Source organism: Hypanus sabinus, chromosome X1, assembly GCF_030144855.1.
Source record: "Hypanus sabinus isolate sHypSab1 chromosome X1, sHypSab1.hap1, whole genome shotgun sequence".
In the NCBI taxonomy this organism is placed as follows: Eukaryota; Metazoa; Chordata; class Chondrichthyes; order Myliobatiformes; family Dasyatidae; genus Hypanus; species Hypanus sabinus.
In genome coordinates, this window is record NC_082738.1 from 34,199,005 (window position 1) to 34,221,361 (window position 22,357).

A 22,357-nucleotide genomic window follows, 5' to 3' on the forward strand; every position below is an offset into this window, starting at 1 on the left:
TCACTAACGAAGGTTAGTGGAGATGTGGATCGTGTGGGATTTTATTGCAGGTTGTAATGGGACATTGACAGGATGCTAAACTGAGCTGAGAAGTGACAGATGGAGTTTATTCTGGAAAAGTGATTCATTTTGGAAGGTTGAACTTGAAGGCAGAATACAGGGTTAGTGACAGGATTCTTCACACTGTGTACGGACAGATGGATCTGTGATCTATATCTATAGATCTCACAAAGTTGCCGTTTAGGTTGATCAGGTGGTTAAGAAGCCACATGGTGTGTTGGCCTTTATTAGTCGGGGATAGTGTTCAAGAGCTGTGAAGTAATGTTGCACCTCTATAAAACCCTAGTTAAACCACACTTGGAATATTGTGATCACTTCTGGTAACCTCATCATAGGAAGGATGTAGAAACTTAGTGGGCATGAAGTTGAGATTTAGCAGGATGCTGCCTGGATTAGAGAGCATGTCTTATGAGGATAAATGGAATGAGCTAGAGGGCTTTAGAGTGAAGGTTAATGAGAAGTGACTTGCTAGAGGTGTAGAAGATGAAAAGAGTCATTGATTGGATAGCTAAGAGACTTTTTCCCAGGGCAGAAATGGCTAATACCAGGAGACATAATTTTAAGGGGATAGAAGGAAAGTATAAGGGGGTGGGTGTAAGAGGTACATTTTTTACACAGAGTGGTGGGTGTGTGGAATACCCTGCCAGAGGTGGTGGTAGAGGCAGGTATATTAAGGATGCCTGAGAAACTCTTAGATAGGCACATGAATGATAGAATATAATTCAAAAGGTTCAAGATTCAAAGTACAGTTATCATCAAAGAATGTATAAAATGATACAACCTTGAGATTTGTCTGCTTACAGGCAGCCACAAAACAAGAAACCTGAAAGAACCAAATTTAAATAAAAGATCAACACCTGATGCGCAAAGAGAATAAAACACAAATCATGCAAACAATAGAAGTGAGCAACAGCAGTCTGAACCAAATTGAGTCCTTCAATTCTTATCCCCGGAGTAGGCCCAAGCCTCGGTTTCAGTTCCTCATATTAACAGGGCAAATCGCTGTGAAGCTCGCAACACGAAGCACAGCAGTTGGGGCAGTCTCACAGCCTCAGCGTAGTGGAGAGAGCAGTGAATGTCGCGGGAGAGCAAGTGAAGTCAGCCTGACTCTCACTTCTGGTCCCAGCACCCTGCCTTTCCAGTCTTTCTGGACTGGCATTCAAATTGTCCAAATGGTGGATCCTGCCTCACATTAAGACCCAGGCCCCACTGCAGCAAGACACTTCAGAGCTTATTACTATTCATTTCTAACCCGGAGAAATCCATTCCAGCAGTTTTATCATTATTGGCTCAATTTAGTGAGTTTTCTGGGTATAAGTTAAATCTTAATAAAAGTGAATTGTTTCCATTAAATAAACGGGTCCCAATTTATGGAAATTTACCCTTTAAATTAGTTAATGACTCTTTTACTTATTTAGGGATCAAAATCACAAAGAACCATAAAGATTTGTTTGTATTTAATTTTTTACCCTTAATTGATCAGATTAAAGGTTTGTTTACTAAGTGGTCACCTTTGTCTCTATCTCTAATAGGTAGGATTAATGCTATTAAGATGGTTATTTTACCTAAGTTTTTATATATTTTTCAAGCGATACCAATTTTTATCCCGAAATCTTTTTTTACTAATGTTGACTCTAAAATTTCTTCATATATATGGCAGTATAAAAATCCCAGGTTAGGTAAAACATATTTACAGAAGACAAAAAAGGAAGGCGGGTTAGCATTACCTAATTTCAGATTTTACTATTGGGCAATTAATATTAGATATTTGTTATGCTGGTTGAAAGATGGGGGTGGATCTTTTGGCCCTTGTTGGGTGAGTTTAGAAACTAAATCGGTATCAGCTTATGCTTTGGGTTCTATTTTAGGGACTTCTCTCCCTTTTGCTCTTTCTAAATTGCCGAAACGAATTGACAACCCGATAGTTAAACATACATTGCGTACATGGTTTCAATTTCGGAGATTTTTTGGGTTGACTCAATTCGTTTTAAATAGTCCTATTGTATCTAATTGTTTTTTTCACCCTTCCATTATAGATCAAGCTTATTCAGCTTGGAAAACTAAGGGATTACTAAGATTTTCTGATTTATTTTTAGATAATTGTTTCATGTCTTTTGAACAATTATCCAACAGATATAACTTGCTGAGATTTCATTTTTTTAGATATTTACAGATTAGACATTTTTTAAGTTCTGTACTCTCTACGTTTCCAAATTTTGTGCCTTCAGATACTTTGGAGAGTTTATTTGAATTAGACCCTTTTCAAAAAGGGCTTATTTCAAAACTTTATAATATAATTATGAAGATACGTTCAGAGCCCCTTTATAAGACTAAACAGGATTGGGAAAGAGAGCTTAGTTTTAGTATTTCTAGTGAGAATTGGGATAGAATTCTTCAATTAGTTAATACATCATCGTTATGTGCCAAACATTCACTAATACAATTTAAGGTTGTACATAGGGCCCATATGTCCAAGGATAAATTAGCTCATTTTTACTCTCATATAAGTCCTATTTGTGATAGATGTCATTCTGAAATTGCGTCTTTAACTCACATGTTTTGGTCGTGTTCATTTTTGGAGAAATATTGGAAAGATATTTTTGATATTATTTCTGCGGTTTTGAATATTGATTTACAACCTCATCCTATTACCGCAATTTTTGGTTTACCAATGTTAGATTCACAGCATTTATCTTCTTCAGCCCGTCGAATGATTGCATTTCTAACTCTGATGGCTAGAAGATCTATATTGTTGAATTGGAAAGAAATTGATCCTCCCACTGTATTTAATTGGTTCTCTCAAACTATGTTATGTTTAAATTTAGAAAAAATTAGAAGTGGTACTTTTGAGACTTCTATTAAATTTGAAAAGTTATGGAGACCATTTATTCAACATTTTCATATGATGTAATATGACCCTGTGCCAAGTACATTTGATTTCCCAGCTTTTAGCTTATGTATTTTGAGAGGACCGGAAGTGACGGCATTGATGAATACTTATTTTTGTGAGATATTATAAACAGCCCACTTTTTTTTTTCCTTCTCTTTTGTTTGTTTTTTTTTTCTTTTTTATTACTTATTAGTTATAGTTATTAGATTAGATTAGTTAGTTTTGCATTATATAAATTTTTTTTTCTTTCTTTTTTCTGTTTTTTTATATTATACATTATGAAATATTTAGATTTACTATGTCCATACATATATCTTATGGCTTATGTCTTGGTAAACTCATTTATATTGTAACTATTATGTATGTTTTTTTTTTCATATGTAATGGAGTGTGTATGTTGGTAATTTCTTTATCAATATATCATCTGTATTCTGTCCATATTACTAATATTAATAAAAAGATTTAGAAAGAAAGAAAAGACACTTCAGAGCTAAACCACGCCTTCCAGCAGTTCACTCTTTGCTTCGTCGCCCAGCCCGAAGCTGTTCTCGACTTTTCCAAATCTGCTCAGTACTTAAGAGTGATTCAACTTCACACCCAGCTTAGTTGGCATCGAAACTCCCCTGCCTCAAATTCTCTCCGAATCGCTCACTCCAGCTCCATCTGTGTCAATTTTGCAACACGACAAGTGCGGCTCATCCCTTTAATTGGCTTTGCCTTTGTTCCCCTCTTCATTGTTTGCGATGATAGTTTACCACAATTTACTGCAGAAAAGGTATTATAAATAATGTTTTTAGTCAAATTTCTTGCTTTTTGAGCTGCCAGTAAGCTGTTGCTCACTTTCAGAAGCAATTTAGGAGGGAAGGGTGAGATTTCTCAGAGTAGGTTAAGAGGTTGATACCATATCATTGGCCAAAGGATCTGTACTGTGCTGCAGTGTTCTATATTCTACGTGCACAGTTGACTCCCCTGCATCCTGCCTTGCCCAGAAGTAATTTCATGCTTCTGTTTAAATTTCAGTCATTAATTCTTACAGTCCAAAGGAGGATATTTGGATCCATTTATAGCTGTGCTAATTCTTTGGTTAATATATCCAACTGTTTCTAACCCCTTGCTCTTTCCCCATTTCTCAGTAATTTTTCCCCCTCAGGTAGGTTTTGTATGTGGGATTTACATACAGATTTCCCTTAGCTTCAGAGCGATGCTAACAATTAATGATGCCTACTTGGGATATTCTTTCCTTTTCCAGATAAAGATGTAATTGACAACATCATGGAACACATTAAAAATGAGACGAGAACCAGAAAGCAAATTGCTGCTAAACTTGTCCAGTTGAACCTGGTGGACAGCATCAAAGATCTGAAACGTGTCAAGTGAGTACAACAAACCTGGCATGCTGACCATAAGCTGGAAACTTGGTGTCATTTAGCTCAAAGGGCTGAGTTTTACATCCTGGTCTCAATTTCCTTGAGGTGCAATTGTTCATTGGGCAATAACAGTTCATTGGAGCACCTTGCGGAGTAGTAAAATGTAGGTTTGGAACATGATTGTTCACTTTGTTTCCTTGTCCTATTGTAATATGGTCAGACAAGGCTAGATGATTTCTCAAATGGCAGGGAAATTTGAGGACAAGATGTGGTATGATATTCTTGGTCAAATTTTAAAGGCTAATCTTCGAGTAGAATTACTAGAGGGTCAGGAGTGCACTATTACTTGTGGTCAGGGATGCTGTGGCCCTCAAAAAGGGAAGGAAGGAGTTGAGGTACTTTAATAATCAATTTGTGGGAGATGTAATTACTGTATCTTAAATGAGATTCATTTTAACTTTGTTTTTGTTGTTTTAAGGAAGGGGACTAAGATTGTGCTTTGGAGAGAGGAGCAGGAAATGGAGCTTGAGACATTGTTTGTGGAGTTCAGAGGATCAGATGGTATGTTGTTTTAGCTTTGTGATAGCTGGAATATATTTGCTTGTAGCTTCTTGAAAAATATTGACTCTTATGAGAAACTGCACCCCTTCTTCACTGCTCTTTCTCCGAAAGCTAATTAACAAGGTTCTGATGCTGAAATTTGTTAACCAAATGCAGAAGAGGAACAAATCTTCAGAGTGGCAACCCTTAATAATTTAGTTATTCTTTAAAATAATTCCTTTAGTATCTTTCCATTCAATAATTTGTGCATTGTAACTTGACATGGGAGCAGAGCAATTGATAAAGATCGTCTTTTGTTTTTGATCCAAAGATGTCCTTGGTAATATCATGAAAAACATAACCCATAAACGATCCAGAGCCAGAATTATTGATAAATTGATCAGTATGGGCCTCATTTCTGATAGAAAGGAACTCTACAAGAAGAGGAGGAAACTCACAAAGACGGGAAGCCAGGTACTTGCACATTTCTGTGGCTTTATACGTTAATCCCATTTGCCTGAGTTCCAGTTCCTGTTGCTGCTGCACCATTCCTGTCTACTGTAAGGATGCTTCAGCTTCCTTTACTGGCCTGAGTTTGTTCAAAATAGAAGACAAAGTTTTGCATTTACACTGCACCTTCCAAAATATTTAAATAGCCAATGAATTGATGCTTAAATTCACAACACTTTGGTTCATACTAAGCCATTATTGAGGACAAAACATTAAACCTGATTATCTCTGTGAAAGTGTATGCATGAGAACTGATTGAAATGAGTTGATTATGATGACACGTTTAAGCATGCTCCTGACACACTGGTTTTTGGTAAGAAGCACATGGATGTTCTCAAGAATGAAGATTGTTTATTGTCATTCTTCAGTACACAAGTATAAAGGAGAACAAATGTTACTCTGGATGCAATGCAGCATCAACAACACAATAAGCATAAAGAACGCAAAAACACAATAAATGTAAATACTTTAGATGAGCTTGTATACAAAGATGTGGGCATCACTGAATCATGGCTGAAAAAAGATCATAGTTAGGAGCTTAACATCCAAGGATACACCTTGTATCAAGAGGATAGGCAGGTAGGCAGAGGAGTTGGGGTAGCTACATTGGTAAAAAAATGAAATTAAATCCTAAGAAAGAGGTGACATAGATTCAAAAGATGTAGAATCCTTGTTAAGAAACAGTCAGTGTTTGGATTGTTTCTTTTCACATTATATGTCAAAGATTTGGATGACTGAATAGATGGGAGTTATATAGGCCTCCACATACAGAATGTGGGGTACAAATTTCAACAGGAGATAGAAAAAGGCATATAAAAGGGGCAATGTTATGATAGTCATTGGGAATTTCAATATGCTGGTAGATTGGAAAAATCAGATTGTTGTTGGTTCTTAATAGAAGGATCTTGAGGTGGCTCTTTAGAGCAGCTTGTGCTTGAGCCTACTAGAGAAAAGGCATTTCTGGATTGGGTGTTGTGTAATAGATTAGATTAAGGAATTTAAGATAAAGGAACCTTTAGGACGCGGTGATCATATGATATAATTCAACCTGCAGTCTTAGAGGGAGAAGCTAAAATCAGATGTATCAGTATTACAGTGGAGCAAAGGGAATTACAGAGGCATGAGAGAGGATCTGACCAAAGTTGATTGGAAGGGGACACTAGCAGGGATGACAGCAAAACAGCAACGGCGGGTGTTTCTGGGAGCAATTTGGAAGGCACAGGATAGATACATCCCAAAGATGAAGAAATATTCTAAGGGGAGGATGAAGCAACCATGGGTGACAAGATAAGTCAAAGATAGTCACCTGGACCAGATGTACTACACCCCAGGGTTCTAAAAGAGGTAGCTGAAGAGATTGTGGAGGCATTAGTAATGATCTTTCAAGAATCACTAGATTCTGGAATGGTTCTGAAGGTCTGGAAAATCACAAATGTAACTCCACTCTTAAAGAGGGGAGGGAGTCAAAAGACAGGAATTTATAGGCTATTACTTACCTTGATTTCAGTGGTTGGGAAGATGTTAAGAGTATTCTTAAGGATGTGATTTCAGAGTACTTGGAGGCACATGATAGGATAGGCCGAAGTCAGCAATGGTTTCCTTAGAGGAAATCTAGCCTGGCAAATCTGTTGGAATACTTTGAGGAAATAATAGGCAAAATAGACAAAGAAGAATCAGTGGATATTATTCACTTGGATTTTCAGAAGTCCTTTGACAAGGTGCTGCACACGAGGCTGCTAAACAATATGCGAGCCCATGGTATTACTGGAAAGATACTAGCATGTTTTGAAGATTGACTGGCTGGCAGGAAGCAAAGTGTGGGAAGCAAAGCCTTTTCTGTGCTGCCAGTGACTAGTGGTGTTCTGCAGATGTCGGTGTTGGGACTATTTGTTTTCACATTATATGTCAATGATTTGGATGACGGAATAGATGGCTTTGTGGCCAAGTTTGCAGAGGATACAAAGATAGGTGGAGGGGGAGGTAGTCCTGAGGAAGCAGGGAGTCTGCAGAAGGACTTCGATTGGGAGAATGGGCAAAGAAGTGAAGTATATGATCATGCACTTTCAATTTAGGAATAAAAGCATAGACTATTTTTTAAATGGGGAGAAAATACAAAAATTAGAGGTGCAAAGGAACATGGGACTCCTTGTGCAGGATTCTGTAAAGGTTAACTTGCAGATTGAGTCAGTGGTAAAGGCGGCAAATGCAATGTTAGCATTCATTTCGAACCGGCTAGAATACAAAAGCAAGGATGTAGTGCTGAGGCTTTATAAGGCATTGGTCAGACTGCACTGGGAGTATTGTGAGCAGTTCTGGGCCCCTTATCTAAGAAAGGACGTGCTGGCATTGGAGAGGGTCCTGAGGAGGTTCATGAGGAGGTTCATGAGAACGATTCCAGGATGAGGATTGCTTAGCTCTGGGCCTGTACTCGCTGGAGTTCAGAAGAAATGAGGTGGGGTGTGGAGGGTGGATATTGAAAGGCCTAGATAGAGTGGATGTGGAGAGGATGTTTCCTATAATTCGAAAGTCTAAGGCCAAAGGGTACATCCTTAGAATAGAAGGACATCTCATTCGAACAAAGAGGTGAGGAATTTCTTTAGCCAGAGGGTGGTGAATCTGTTCAATTGATTCCTACAGACAGCCATGGAGGCCAAGTTATTCCATATACAGTGCCTATAATAAATAATCACCCCCCCCCCCCAGGGAAGTTTTCCTGTTTTATTGTTTTACAACATTAAATTGCAGTGGATTTAATTTGGCTTTTTAATGCTGATCAACAGAAAAATACTCTTTCACGTCAAAGTGAAAACAGATCACTGCAAAATGATCTAAATTAATTACAAATATAAAACACAAAATAATTGATTGCATAAGTATTTGCCCCCTTCAAGTCAGTATTTAGTAGATGCACAAAGTACACTGCAGATGCTGTGGTCAAATCAACACGTACAAACAAGCTGGATGAACTCAGCAGGTCCGGCAGTATCCGTTGAAATGAGCAGTCAACGTTTCCGGCCGATACCCTTCGTCAGGACTAAAGAAGGAGGGGGCAAGGGCCCCATAAAGAAGGTGGGGGGAGGGGGAAGGTGCAGATGAAAGATCAAGGGGAAGCAGGGAGGGGATAGGCAAGAGAGGTGAAGAAGGAATGTAAGGGGAAAGCACTAAGGGTAGTAGAAGAAGGCAGAATCATGAGAGAGGTGATAGGCAGCTAGAAGAGGAGGCAGAGTGAAAGTGTGATAGGGAGAGGGAGAGAATTACCAGAAGTTGGAGAATTCGACGTTAATACCAAGGGACTGGAGACTACCCAGATGGTATATGAGGTGTTGCTCCCCCAACCTGAGTTTGGCCTCATCATGGCAGTAGAGGAGGCCATGTATGGACATATCTGAATGGGAATGTGAAGCAGAGTTGAAGTGGGAGATCCTGTCTGTTGTGGCGGACAGAGCAGAAGTGCTCAACGAAGCGGTCCCCCAATCTGCGTCAGGTCTCGCTGATGTAGAGGAGGTCGCACCAGGAGCACTGGATGCAATAGATTACCCCAACAGACTCACAAGTGAAGTGTTGCCTCACCTGGAAGGACTGTTTGGGGCCCTGATGGTGGTAAGAGAGGAGATGTAGGGACAGGTGTAGCACTTATGCTTGCAGGGTTAAGTGCCGGGTGGGAGATCTGTGGGGAGGGATGTGTGGACCAGGCAGTCGTGGAGGGAATGATCCCTGCGAAAAGCAGAGAGGGGAAGATCTGCTTGGTGGTGGAAGTTGCAGAGGATAATATGTTGGATCCAGAGGCTGTTGGGGTGAAAGGTGAGAACAAGGGGAACGCGGTCCCTGTTGTGGTGACGGGAGAATGGAGTGAGGGCCGAAGTGCGGGAAATGGAGGCGATGCAGGTGAGGGTGTCATTGATGGCGGCAGAAGGGAAACCACGATCCTTAAAAGAAAGAGGACATTAGTAGATGCACCATTGGCAGCAATTACAGCCTTGGGTATGTGTGGATAGGTCTCAATCAGCTTTGCAGATTTAGACGCTGAAATTTTTCCCCATTCTTCTTTACAAAACTATTGAAGCTCTGTCATGTTGCTTGGGGATTGTGAGTGAATAGCTCTTTTCAAGTTCAGTCACAAATTCTCAATTGGATTGCGGTCTGGACTTGGACATGGCCACTCCAGGACATTAAACTTTGATGTTTTTAAGCCATTCCTTTTTTTTTTAAACTTTTTTTATTGCATTTTTAAATGGTTACAAAGTATGAAAAAACAATGTATATAACCCATACCCCCTCCCCTTAACCCCTCCCCCCTAACTGCCCTTTAGAAAAAAAAGAAAGAAAGATTGCCTGGTTGTTGGAAGATCTCCACATGCTCCATGGAATTCATAATAACTTTAATATGTATATTTATTTCTTTCCCCAAATAACCAATTGTTTCATCTTCAGAGCATCTATAGATTTAATCCTGTCTTTTGTAAATAAGGGCTCCAAATTTTCAAAAATGTTTCGTATTTATCTCTTAAATTATAAGTAATTTTTTCTAATGGAATACAACCATAGATTTGACCAAGACAAAAATGGGAAAGTGATTTGAATATTAAAATTGAAGAAACAAATTGGTCAAGACTATGTCTTGATAGTATGACAAATACAATAAATGTTCGGTTAAGATTAGTGCAGTATAATTTTCTACATCAATTATATATTACACCACAAAAAATAAAAAAATTTAATCCAAATTTATCGGATCAGTGTTTCCGATGTAACCAGGAAACTGGTACTTTTTTACATTCGACATGGTCTTGCTCTAAAATTCAACCTTTTTGGACAAATTTAAGACTTTTACTGGAACAAATTACAGGAACACAATTTCCTCATAATCCAATATTATTTTTACTAGGTGATATTGAAGGGATAAAACCGAAACTCAAACTAAATAAGTATCAGAAAGAATTTATAAAAATTGCACTGGCAGTAGCCAAAAAAGCTATTGCAGTTACTTGGAAATCGGATACACATTTAAGTATAGATTCTTTAAGCCATTCCTGTGTAGTTTTGGCTTTATGCTTGGGGTCATTGTCTTGCTGGAAAACAAATCTTCTCCCAAGTTGGAGTTCTCTTGCAGACTGCGTCAGTTTTCCTCCAGGATTTCCCTGTATTTTGCTGCATTCATTTTACCCTCTACCTTCACAAGCCTTCCAGAGTCTGCTGCAGTGAAGCATCCCCACAGCGTGATGCAGCCACCACCGTGCTTCACGGTAGGGATGGTGTGTCTTTGATGTGTGGTGTTTGGCTAACGGCAAGCATAGCGTTTAGTCTGATAACCAAAAACCTCAATTTTGGTTTCATCAGACCATAGAACCTTCTTCCAGCTGACTTCAGAGTCTCCCACATGCCTTCTGGCAAACTCTAGCCAAGATTTCATGTGAGTATTTTTTCAGCAGAGGCTTTCTCTTTGCCACTCTCCCATAAAGCTGTGACTGGTGAAGCACCCGGGCAACAGTTGTTGTATGCACAGTCTCTCCCATCTCAGCCACTGAAGCTTGTAACTCCTCCAGAGTTTCATCGGTCTCTTGGTGGCCTCCCTCACTAGTCCCCTTCCTGCATGGTCACTCAGTTTTTGAGGACAGCCTGCTCTAGGCAGATTTATAGCTGTGCCATATTGTTTCTATTTCTTGATGATTGACTTAACTGTACTGCCAAGGGATATTCAGTGACTTGGAAATTTTCTTATATCCATCTCTTGACTTGTGCTTTTCGTGGATTTGCTTGGAGTGTTCTTTTGTCTTCATGGTGTAGCTTTTGCCAGGATACTGACTCACCAGTAGTTGGACCTTCCAGATACAGGTGTATTTTTACTACAATCAGTTGAAACACCTTAACTGCATACAGATCTCTATTTAACTAATTATGTGACTTCTTAACCAATTTGGCTGCACCAGTGATGATTTGGTGCGTGATAAAGGGAGGGGAGTGAATACTTATGCAATCGATTATTTTGTGTTTTATATTTGTAATTAATTTAGATCACTTTGTAGAGATCTGTTTGCACTTTGACGCAAAGGAGTATTTTTCTGTTGATCAGTGTCAAAAAAGCCAAATTAGATTAAATGCTGTAAAACAATAAAACATGAAAACTTCCAAGGAGGTGAATACTTTTTTATAGGCACGGTATTTAAAGTGGAGGTTGATGGGTTCTTGATTAGTAAGCGTGTCAAAGGTTATGGGAAGACGGCATGAGAATGGGGTTGAGAGGGAAAATAAATAAATGATTGAATGGTGGAGCAGATTCGCTGTGCTGAATGGCCTAATTCTGCTCCTCTGTCTTCTGGTCTTGTACAAGAGAAAATGAACATAGTACTGAATTTGGATGACCAGCCATGATCATATTGAATGGAAAAGACCAAATGGTTTACTCTTGCCTCTGATTATTCTGCCTTTGTGTTTTCCCTCTAAATTATTAAGCTGTAATTTCAATACTGTCTGCTCTCTTTTGTGATTCTGTGATCTTATTTTATGGCATGGCCGGCTGGTGGCACAATGGCATCAGCGCCGGACTCCGGAGCGAAGGCTCCCGAGTTCGAATCCAAGTCAGGCCACCCCTGAGCACGCTTTCCATTCGTGCCAGGTTGAGCGTTGAGCTAGCCAAACGGCCTTGTAAAAAAGTATAAAGGTCAAGTCAGGAATGTTCATACCGTGACCCAGTTAATCCGAAAGGAGACCAACAGCACGTGCCAGCCAAGAATGGCTGACTGACTATCTGGTGTGACACGCAAAAAAAAAATTATGGCAGGCCAGGCTTCTGCATCCATTTCTGATGTACAATTCTCTGACAGGAGGAAATTGTTTCCTACAATATTGAACCTTTCCAAGATTTAAAGATCTTAATCAAATGACCCTTCAGCTTTTGAGCTAATGGATTGGACACCCATTAGCACAACTTCACTCCCACTGAGTAAATTTGGGTAAAATTAGTCCAGAATATTTTTACTGTTGTTTTGTTTCAAGGTGCAGAAAAATTTGAAGGTGTATAATTTATACATTCTTTGATAGTAAATGTACTTTGAATCTTTCTGAGAAGTTATCCTGAGAATTCCTGTCAGAGGGGATTTCATTGCCTGTGTCTCTATAGAATTCCTTGTATTTTACTTATTCTGTTCAATATGTTGTTTCCGAAGTTCAACTGTCTACAATGTTTTACAATATATCACTGTGTTTGTAGATTCTGATTCATTTATTTATCACATGTACATTGAAGCACACAGTGAAATGTGTCGTTTGTGTTAATGACTAGCACAATCTAAGGATGTGCTGGGAGCAGCCTGCAAGTGTCAACACATTCCAGTGCCGACATAGCAGAACAACGTAAAAAGCAGAAGCAAAAACAACAACAAAATAAATCCCTTTCCTCCCTCCCACCCACTGACACACATAGACAGTCCTCCAACCACAGGACAGGCGGCCTCAGGGCCTCCGACCCCCAGTGGACTCGCAGACATCAGCCCTTCGACTTTGGGCTTCAATCTATGGTTTCAAACCCAGTGCTCACCGATCATGGAACACCGAACTCCAGTTGTTCTATCTGGGCTCATTTTGTGTTTGCCTTAGTGTGGGCAGGTACGTGAAGATGTTTTTTTGAAGGGCAGCTGACTTCCCCTGAGTTATAAAAATTTCTTGCTATAAATTGTTATTTCCGAAGGAAGAAGATGATTTCCTAAATGATGTGGGATATGATCCTAGTCGGGGATTGTCTGAAGAGGAGGAGGAGGAACTGGACAACAGTGACAGCAGTGAAGATGAAAGTGGAGAGCAGAACATCAAACCCAGACCAAGATATGCTGCAAAAGGAGATACACAGAGGATCGGTGGGTGGGAGCTTCACCCAGCAGTCCCAGCTCTGTGCTCCAAACTTAAACAGCAAGGTCAGAGATAAACGTAGAACTTGCACTTTTTGTTGGGTTTGTGTAAATGTTTGGGAGAAGTACTCATACCCTCTTGCAAGTTGGAATCAAATGACAAAGTGGTTTTGTTTCTTAGTTTGAGTTGTAAAGTTAATCCCAGGGTGAGGTGTTGGATAGGTGTTATAGAGTCAAACAGCATGGAAACAGGTCCTTTGATCTAACTGGTCCATGCTGACCAAGCCATTTCCATTTGGCCCATGTTCCTCTAAACCCTCCACCACCACCAATGCTGCCCTTACCCAAATCTCTTCCATTTTGCGCACGCTTACCCTTACCCTGTCCTCCCGCCACCCCTCCAGGGATAGGATTCCTCTTGTTCTCTCCTATCACCCTTCCAGCCTCTATGTTCAGCATATAATTCTCCGGAACTCCACTATCTCCAATAGGATCCCACCACCAGGCACATCTTCCCCACCTCCCCGCCCCCCCACCCCACTTTCTGCTTATGCTGGGATTGCTCCCTACACAACTCCCTTGTCCGTTCGTCCCTCTGTATTGATCTTCGCCCAGCACTTATCTTTACAAGCAGAACAAGTGCTACACCTCCTCCCTCACTACCGTTCAGTGCCCCAAACAGTGTGTCCTAGTGAGGCAACACTTCACCGGTGCTCCTAGTGTGGTCTCCTGTATGTCGGTGAGACTGGGTGCAGATTGGAAAACCGCTTCACTGAGCACCTACGTTCCGTCTTCCAAAAAAGTAGGAGCTCCCAGTGGCCACCCATTCTGACGTGTCAGTCCATGGTCTCCTTTACTGTCGCAATGAGGCCATGCTCAGGTTGGAGGAGCAACACCTTGTATTCCATCTGGGTAGCCGCCAACTTGATGGCATGAACATCGATTTCTTGAACTTCTGGTAATGTTCCCCACCTCTCTATCGTCATTCCCCACCCCCTTTTCCCTCTCTCATCTTATCTCCTTGCCTGCCCATCACCTCCTCTGGTGCTCCCCCCTCCCCCTTTTCTTTATTCCATGGCCTGTCCTATCAGGTTCTCCCTTCTCCAGCCCTGTATCTCTTTTACCAATCAACTTCCCAAGTCTTTACTTCACCCTTCACTCTCCCCCACCCCCATCCAGTTTCACCTAACTGTGGTTCTTCCTCCCCGCCCTCCACTTTCTTTCTTTGACACCTCATCTTTTTTTCCAGTCCTGGTGAAGGATCTCGGCCCAAAATTTACAGCAGGGCGACCAAAGCTGAGCGCAATGTTCCAAATGTAGCTGCACCAGTGTCTTGTTCAATTGCTATATAACATCCAAACATATTTTATTTTTTATTTGTTACAGCACAGTAACAGGCCCTTTCAGCCCAACTACACCCATGTCATCGATTAATCTACTAACCCATATGTCTTGGAATGTGGGGGAAACCGGAGCACCCGGAGGAAACCCATGCTGTCACAGGGAGAACGTATAAACTCCTTTCAGACAGCAACGGAATTGAACCCAGGTCACTGGCACTGTAATAACATTATGCTAACTGCTGCCCCTGGGCTGAATGGCCAGTTTGTGAGCTGTACAAATCTATGACTATAATTGTGATTTGCACTCATCACTAACTCCAGAGCCCAGAAGAGTAGCTCTTCCCCAATTCAATCACCCTTTGTCACTTGTAAAGTTAACTGATAATCTTTTGTACAGCTTTTCAAGTTTCTTCTTTCGGAGTTTTTGTGTGAGATTACCTGTTCAAAGTTTAGTCGAAGCTGGGATGATCATTTTTAACTCTGCTCCTCTAGTTTTAAATTCAGGTAGGAGCAATATTTTTTCTAATTAAATGTCACATAATATAGATATTCATCTCATGGATAGAACATTAAAACTGAGGCCCTTTCTGTTCTGTGAAGTGTATGTAAAGAATCCCATGGCCATATTTCAAAGCACAACGAAACAGTTATCTTTGATCCTGGTACTCAACAGCCTGACTGATGAAGGCTGGCTTGCCAAAAGCTGCCTTCACCATTCCTGTCTACTGTAAGGATGCTTCAGCTTCCTTTACTGGCCTGAGTTTGTTCAAGATAGAATTTAAACAGTCTATTTTTGACTGCATTTAAACAGTCAATGAATTGGGGCTAACAGTCTCAACCTTTTGGTTCATACTGAGCCACTATTGAGGTAAAGCTTTAAATCTAATTATCAAACAGAGGTCCCTGTGAATGTGTGAATGCTTTGGAATTGGCTGAAAGGTGCTGATGATGGTGGTCTTGGTTTGCATACTAAGATATAGGAGCAGAATTAGGCCATTTGGCCCATCGAGTCTGCTCTGCCGTTCAATTATGACTGGCTTATTATCCCTCTCAACCCCATTCTCTTGCCTTCTCCCCGTAGCCTTTGATGTCCTTACTAATGAAGAATCTATCAACCTCTGCTTTAATTGTACCCATTGACTTGGCCTCCACAGCCACCTGTGGCAATGGTGGGCATAACTTTAAGGTGTTGGGGAAAAAAGTATTGGGGGTGGGGGATGTCAGATGTAGGTTGTTTTTTGCAAAGAGAACAGTGAGACTTACTACCAGGGGTGGTGATACAGTGCATTAGGGACATTTAATAGACTCACATGTACACGCACGTACAGTATGATAAAAAAATAGAGGGCTATGTAGGAGGTAAGGTTTAGATTGATTTTGGAGTAGGGTAATGGGTTGGATCGAAAGGCTTGCAATGTGCTGTATTCTGCTGTGTTCTCCCCTCTTCCTTCAAAATGTTGCTCAGAAAATGGGATGTGTCAAAAAAAATAGTCCTTTTTCCCTCCCAGTTCCACAAAACAGGTTTCTGAATAAACTGACTAAATGATTTCTGTGTAAATATAACAAATGATTTAATCCTGCTTTGTAAGGATCGAGGTGATGGGAAGGCAATCTAGACAAAATGGGTTAAAAATTGAATGGAGTATGCTTCTTCATGGATGTGTTGAAGATTTTGTTGGTATCTGGTGGGGGCAGTGATTGAGAAACTGATTCGTAGAAAAGGAGTGCATCTGTTTATCCTCAGGCCCAGTTTCCTCTCGCATTGGTAGGTTAATTAGTTGCTGTAAACTGTGTGGGTGAGTGGTAGAACCTGTGGAGAATTGGTGGGAATGTTGGGAGAATAAAATGGGATTGCTGTAAATGGATGTACAATGATCAGTACTGTCTCAATGGGCTGAATGGTCTGATTCTATGTTGTATCTTTCTGAGTTACTGAATCTGCAGTATTTTTCTTTAAAATTAAATGATATTGTCTTGTTGGGATTTCACTCTTCCTGAGAAGTTTTAACTTACTGACTCCTATAAAATGTTAAGGAGTATTTTGATTTGAAACTGTTGTTTAATTGGAGCAGAGTTTCTCAGTCTGCATAGATTTTGATAATGTAGGACTACACGAGCTTCAGTAGATTAAAATGGTTAATTTCAATTTCAGGTCTGACAGGTCCACTTTTGTGGCTGCAAAATTGCCTCAACAGAACAGCAGACAAACGAGAAGATGATGGTCAGTGCATTTTTTAAAATTCTTCATATTCTTTTGCTTTATTCACATGAAATTTTCAGTGTCCCATGATAATCACTGTAACAGGTTGCAAAACCAGTGAAATTCAAACTTAAGAACACCTAAAAGTTATCTATTACATCCATAGGAACCCAGCTGAGGTCTAGGCAAGTGAAATGTCAATGTTTATGCATCACTGGTGACAGATTTCAGGCCAACGTATATAGAAAGAAAAACTTCCATTTCCTCAGTAGCTCAGCCTTGTTTATTGATCTTTTGTGGCTTAACTTTTCTCTAAAACCTCCAGTCCCGTAATCCTTCAAGGTTTCTGCTTCTCTGATTGTGACTTCTTGTTTATTCTGGAGTTCAGTTGCTCCATCATATCTTCAGCTGGCTAAGCCCTGAGCTCTAGAAATTTTCCCCTAAACCTGCCTGCCTTTCTCTCCTTTGAGACGTTATTAAAACCTCTCTGATCAAGCTGTTGGATGGTAGCCCGAGTGTAACAAGGACAATTTTTCTTTGATCATTCTCCTGTGAAGCACTTGGGAATGTTAAGAGTGCTGTATGCAGAGAAGTTCACTTTTAAGTTGCTTACTTGAAAATTTACAAGGGTGTTGCTGGGACTTGAGGAAAGGTTGAACAGATTAGGGCTTTTTCCCCATGTAGCGCAGGAGAATAAGGGGAATTTGAAAGAGGTATACAAAATTATGAGGGGTGTAGTTAGGGTAAATGCAAGTAGGCTTTTTTCCACTGAGGTTGGGTGAGACTAGATCTAGAGGTCATAGGTTAGGGGTGGAAGGCGAAGTGTTTAAGGGGAACATGAGGAGGAACCTATTCACTCAGAGAGTGCTTTGAATGTGGAATGAGCTTCTGGCTTGAGTGGCAGATGCAGGTTCGAATAAACATTTAAGGGACATTTGGATAAATACATGGATGGGAGGGGTATGGAGTGCTGTGGTCCAGGTGTGGGTCGATGGGACTAGACAGAACAACAGTTTGGCAGAGACTAGATAGGCTAAAGGGCCTGTTTTTGCGTTGTGCTGCTCTATGAGTCTGTGACTGCTCATCCAACCCACATCCTCAGGCTCTTGCCTCCCAGTCAGTAAATGACTCAGAGAAAACTTCTAAAAATGGTTCCCTTAATTTAACTTTGAGTGCTTGCTTGAAAACACATGCTCTCCATGTTCTGGTGTGAGTTGTAATGTCTCCCACTGACTGATTTCTGTGCAGGGATTGTGATTGCTGTGCCACTTGTCCCCTTGTCTGAAGAAAATGAAGACGCTATGGAGCATGAGATGTTCCAGAAGCTTCTGAAAAAAGTTGGAATCCGACCTCCTGCTGACGAACAGGTAAGTTAAGGGATGAATGCTAATTGAATCTAAGTGGCAAAGGTCAAGTTTTTGCCATAGAAGGAATGATGGTCCATTTCTTGCCACAGCAGTGCTGTGTCTTGTTCATATCTGGGTGATATGTTTGTCTAACTACAATAACCACTTACTAGGTATATGCATTAGCTTTAGAAGTGTCCTTGTACATCGAAGCTTAATCTGATTATTTATCTCTTTGAAGCAGATTGTGAGTTTTAGTTAGTTTAATGTTTTTCCACTTACTGTAACCATTATACTTACGTGACATTTTGGGAATATACCTTGATGCTGCATGCTGAAAAGCCAACCATGCTTCAATGTTGCACTTCTGTCTTTAAGTCAGAAGTTTGTGTCTTTAAAGACTTAAATACAAGGTGTGGGCTGACACTTTATATATAAATGCAACCTACTTTCAATTGCTGCCACTGTCTGTACATTCAGCATAGGTTTCCTCTGGGTATTCCAGTTCTTCCCCCCCCCCCCACATTCCAAAGATGTACAGGTTATAGGTTAATTGGTCACATGGGTTTATAATTGGGCAGTGCAGGCTCGTAGGGCCAGAAAGGCCTGTTACCAAGCTACATCTTTAAATATATAAAAAAATACATTGAAGGACTTCTGTACTGTCTTGATGTATCATCATTCCATGAGACTGATGTAAACAATGCCATGACACTCCTTTGAAAGAGGAGTTATCTTGAGCCCTTATTTGTCCCTTAATCAACATCATTAAAACAGATAATCTGGTCGTTATCACATTGGTGTTTATTGGAGCTTACATGTTAACTCCACAACAGCAGTGCACTCAGTTACCTCCTGTAACTAAGAAGGTGGCCCATGAGAATATTTCTGTATGTTTGTGGTCTTCTGCTGCTGTAGCTCATCATGTTTCGACGTGTTGTGCATTCAGAGATGCTCTACTGCACACCAGTCTGTCCATTCTCCTCTGACCTCTCTCATTAACAAGACATTTTCACCCACAGAACTGCTCCTCACTGGATCGTTTTTGTGCATCACACCATTCATTGTGAACTAGAGACAGTTGTCTGTGAAAATCCCAGGAGATCGATCAGCAGTTTCTGAGATACTCAAACCACTTCATCTGGCAACAACGTCACTTAGATCACATTTCTTCCCCATTCTGTAGATGACTTGTCCAGTGCCAAAAAATACTTGAAGTTTGGCTGGATAAAGAGTCTGGAACCGACGCCCCTTTTCTTTAAGCGTTTTTCTGATGGTGGAGTAAGCCTTTCTTTACATAAGTATTTTGGTTGGGTAGTCTTGATCAAAAAGTACTCCTTTCCCGTCGTAATAAACCTCTCATTTTTTCCAAGCTGAGCTAATCTCTTTAATTTTATACTCCTGAAAGTAGATGACCACAGACCTTGGGTTGGAACCTTGTGGTGGTTTGGATCCAAGAGATTGATGGCAGCATTGTATGCCAAGGGCGGCATCAGGAAGGGACAACCCTGTTTTAATGTTTTTCCAGAAATTCCTGTATATTGTCTCCTTCCCCTCCTCAGAAATTCCATGGATACGTATGTTATTCCTGCATGAACACACCTCCAGGTTCATTAGTCGAGCTTGAATAATCTCCTTAAGTTTCAGTGTGTGGGAAAGAACCTCCCTGGCTTTGGCCTTCCATTCCTCCACTTCTGTCATCCTTTGCTCCGTGTTCTCAACTCTGCCCGTTATTTCTTTTAAATCACCAACAATAGCATTCAACTTCTGGTTAATTTCATCTCTGAAATCCACCAGTTCCTTCTTTAGAAAACCCACAGAATCACTCAGTTCTTTTCTCATATCCAAACGAAGTGCCTGTATTTCGGCCATGATGTTTTCATGAACAGCCTCCATATCCTCATGTCCAGCTTGGTTGCTAGCACCGACGTCAGTGTCCTCACCGTCAGTCGGTATTTTATCACTTGTCTTCAGGTTTTGTTGCGGTTTTCCTCATCTTTCTTTTGTTTCCCCCTTTCATGCTACAAGACCCACTTTTCTACTTAAATAACCGAAATAAGACCATCTTGCTGATTATGCTGCTGGCTGTATCTGCGCCATACCGGAAGTCCCCACATTTCTTCCCCATTCTGATATTTGGTCTGAACAATAATTGAACCTCGACCACGTCTGCACGCTTTTCTGCATTGAGTTGCTGCCACACGATTAGCTGATTAGATATTTGCAATTATGTGCAGGTGTACCTCATAAAGTGGCCATTGAGTGTCCTTCAAGGCTTGTAAAATACTTGGGGATCTTACCAAAGTTGTGACCAACACTGACCAAACCCAGGCTTTAAAAGGGAATGAAATTGATGCTGATACTCTAAATAAGGAAGGTTGGTAGGAACATTATGAGGACTCTGAGAATTCTGAAGATGTGGACAAATGGTTCACAAACCAAGGGTTCAAGGAGCAGAGGCAGGGTTTAAAAATATTTGTGAGTTCAGACGGACATGTTTGAAATGATTGAAGGGTCAACCAAAATTGTTGGGTACAATTGGATTGTCTAGTTTCCTTTACAACTTTGCTTTTGTTCTTTTCTTCCCCCTTCCTCTACAATCATTTCTACATTCGATTTTTTTTTTAAATTTCCAGGAGTCTTTTTGGAGGATTTCTGCTAACCTGAGTGCCCTGCAGTTACGTAAGATTGCTTCAGTTCTCACCCTGCAGGACAGTGATGATGGTGAAAAAGGAGCGGCGGATGAAGTGGATGAAAATGTTAGTGCAGATCGTAAGTCTGAGGCCTTGCGAGCTCTTGTGATGGCCAGGGAGAGGCGTGCTGCTCCTCTTAAAGGTATTGGTGGAAATTAACTTTGCAGCTGAAGCTTGTGGTGTTGTGTTTTCTGTCTTGTGTAACTTGTTAGTTGTGATAATGTTTCATCTTGCTGTGTAGAATTGTAGCTGTATATTCATCAGGTATGCTGTTTTGGGCGACTACTGAATAAGCTGCTTCCAAGACCATTAGGTTGTGATTGTAGAGCTAAGCAGGTTAAAAATTCCCGGGGTGGGGGGAGGGAATGGGACAACAGCAGTGCTAGTGGTGAGATCAGGATTAATTTCCCACTGCTGTCTGTAAGGAGCTTGTACGTTCTCTGTGTGACTGTGTGGGTTTCTCCGGGTGATCCGGTTTCCTCCCACCTTCCAAAGACGTATGGTCAGTGTTAGGGTTAGTAATTTGCAGGCACTGGAAGCATGGTGACACTTTTGGGCTGCCCCCAGTACATCCTCTGGCAATGTTGGGTGTTGATGCTAACAACATATTTCACGTATTTCTCAATATACAAATAAAGCTAAACTTTAAAAGTGATGTTTATTTTATATTTTACAGGCAGTGATGATGAACCTGAAGTGACAGCCAGTGGTGCCTTTGAGTCTGCCTCTGGATCAGACAGCGACACTAAAAGGTAAGTGATTAACAATGTTGTGTGGTTGGTTAATGCCAGTACTCTGAGCCTGGCCAGCACCAGCAGTGGGAAGAATCCATCCTGTTGACCAGTGAGGAAATGGGGAGGTCAGGCAATAAACGGCCAATGTACAACGTTTAATTGTCAAGACTGCTTTGTCAGCCTCTTGGCTCATGACAAAGCAGGAGTAGAGAAACTTGGGAGGAGAGTACTATCCATTACAGGAGAGTAGATGATACGGCAAGTTTCCTTCACCTTGGCTGGTGAAAGAGTTTTGCACTCTACAAGCACAAGATTCTGTAGATGCTGGAAGTCTGGAGCAATGCACGCAAAATGCTGGAGGACCTGTGGAGAGGAATAAACAGTTGGCATTTTGTCCGAAGGGTCTCGGCTCGAAAAGTTAACTGTTTGGTCTTCTCCAGGGATGCTGCCTAATCTGCTGAGTTCTCCCAGCATTTTGTGTGCATTATTGAATGTTTGCTACTGCCTTAAGAGACCAAATATGCAGTGTTTGCACCTTAAGTGTAGGTACTGACCCATATCACTTCTGTGATGTTTCACCTTGTCTTTCGTACACTGTAACAGTGACAGCACTTCAAATTGTTTTCATTGGTTCTAAAGTGGTTTGGGATATCCCGAATTAGTAAAAGCTTCTTTCTTCCCTTCAACACTCTTGTCACTGAGACCCCGAAATTCATAAGTCTGGAGTGTTGCATCCAGTTCTGATTGCTGCACTTTTGTGATGGGGAGATTTACTGGAATAGTTTCCAGGATAAAAAATTTCAGCTGTAAGCTTAGACCGGAGAATGGAACTG

The 22,357-nt window shown here is 40.8% G+C and overlaps 1 protein-coding gene across 2 annotated transcripts in view; it reads left to right on the forward strand.

The window, feature by feature from the left end:
* The window catches only part of timeless (timeless circadian clock), a 78,626-nt gene that overhangs the window by 54,100 nt on the left and 2,169 nt on the right, over positions 1-22,357 (forward strand). For both annotated transcript variants that reach the window (XM_059956315.1, XM_059956314.1), the window contains 8 exons: positions 4,200-4,323; positions 4,796-4,878; positions 5,189-5,331; positions 13,052-13,274; positions 16,704-16,772; positions 18,000-18,118; positions 20,734-20,932; positions 21,467-21,542. In XM_059956315.1, coding sequence (XP_059812298.1) covers positions 4,200-4,323; positions 4,796-4,878; positions 5,189-5,331; positions 13,052-13,274; positions 16,704-16,772; positions 18,000-18,118; positions 20,734-20,932; positions 21,467-21,542 — 1,036 coding nt within the window. The remainder of the gene's footprint in view (positions 1-4,199; positions 4,324-4,795; positions 4,879-5,188; positions 5,332-13,051; positions 13,275-16,703; positions 16,773-17,999; positions 18,119-20,733; positions 20,933-21,466; positions 21,543-22,357) is intronic.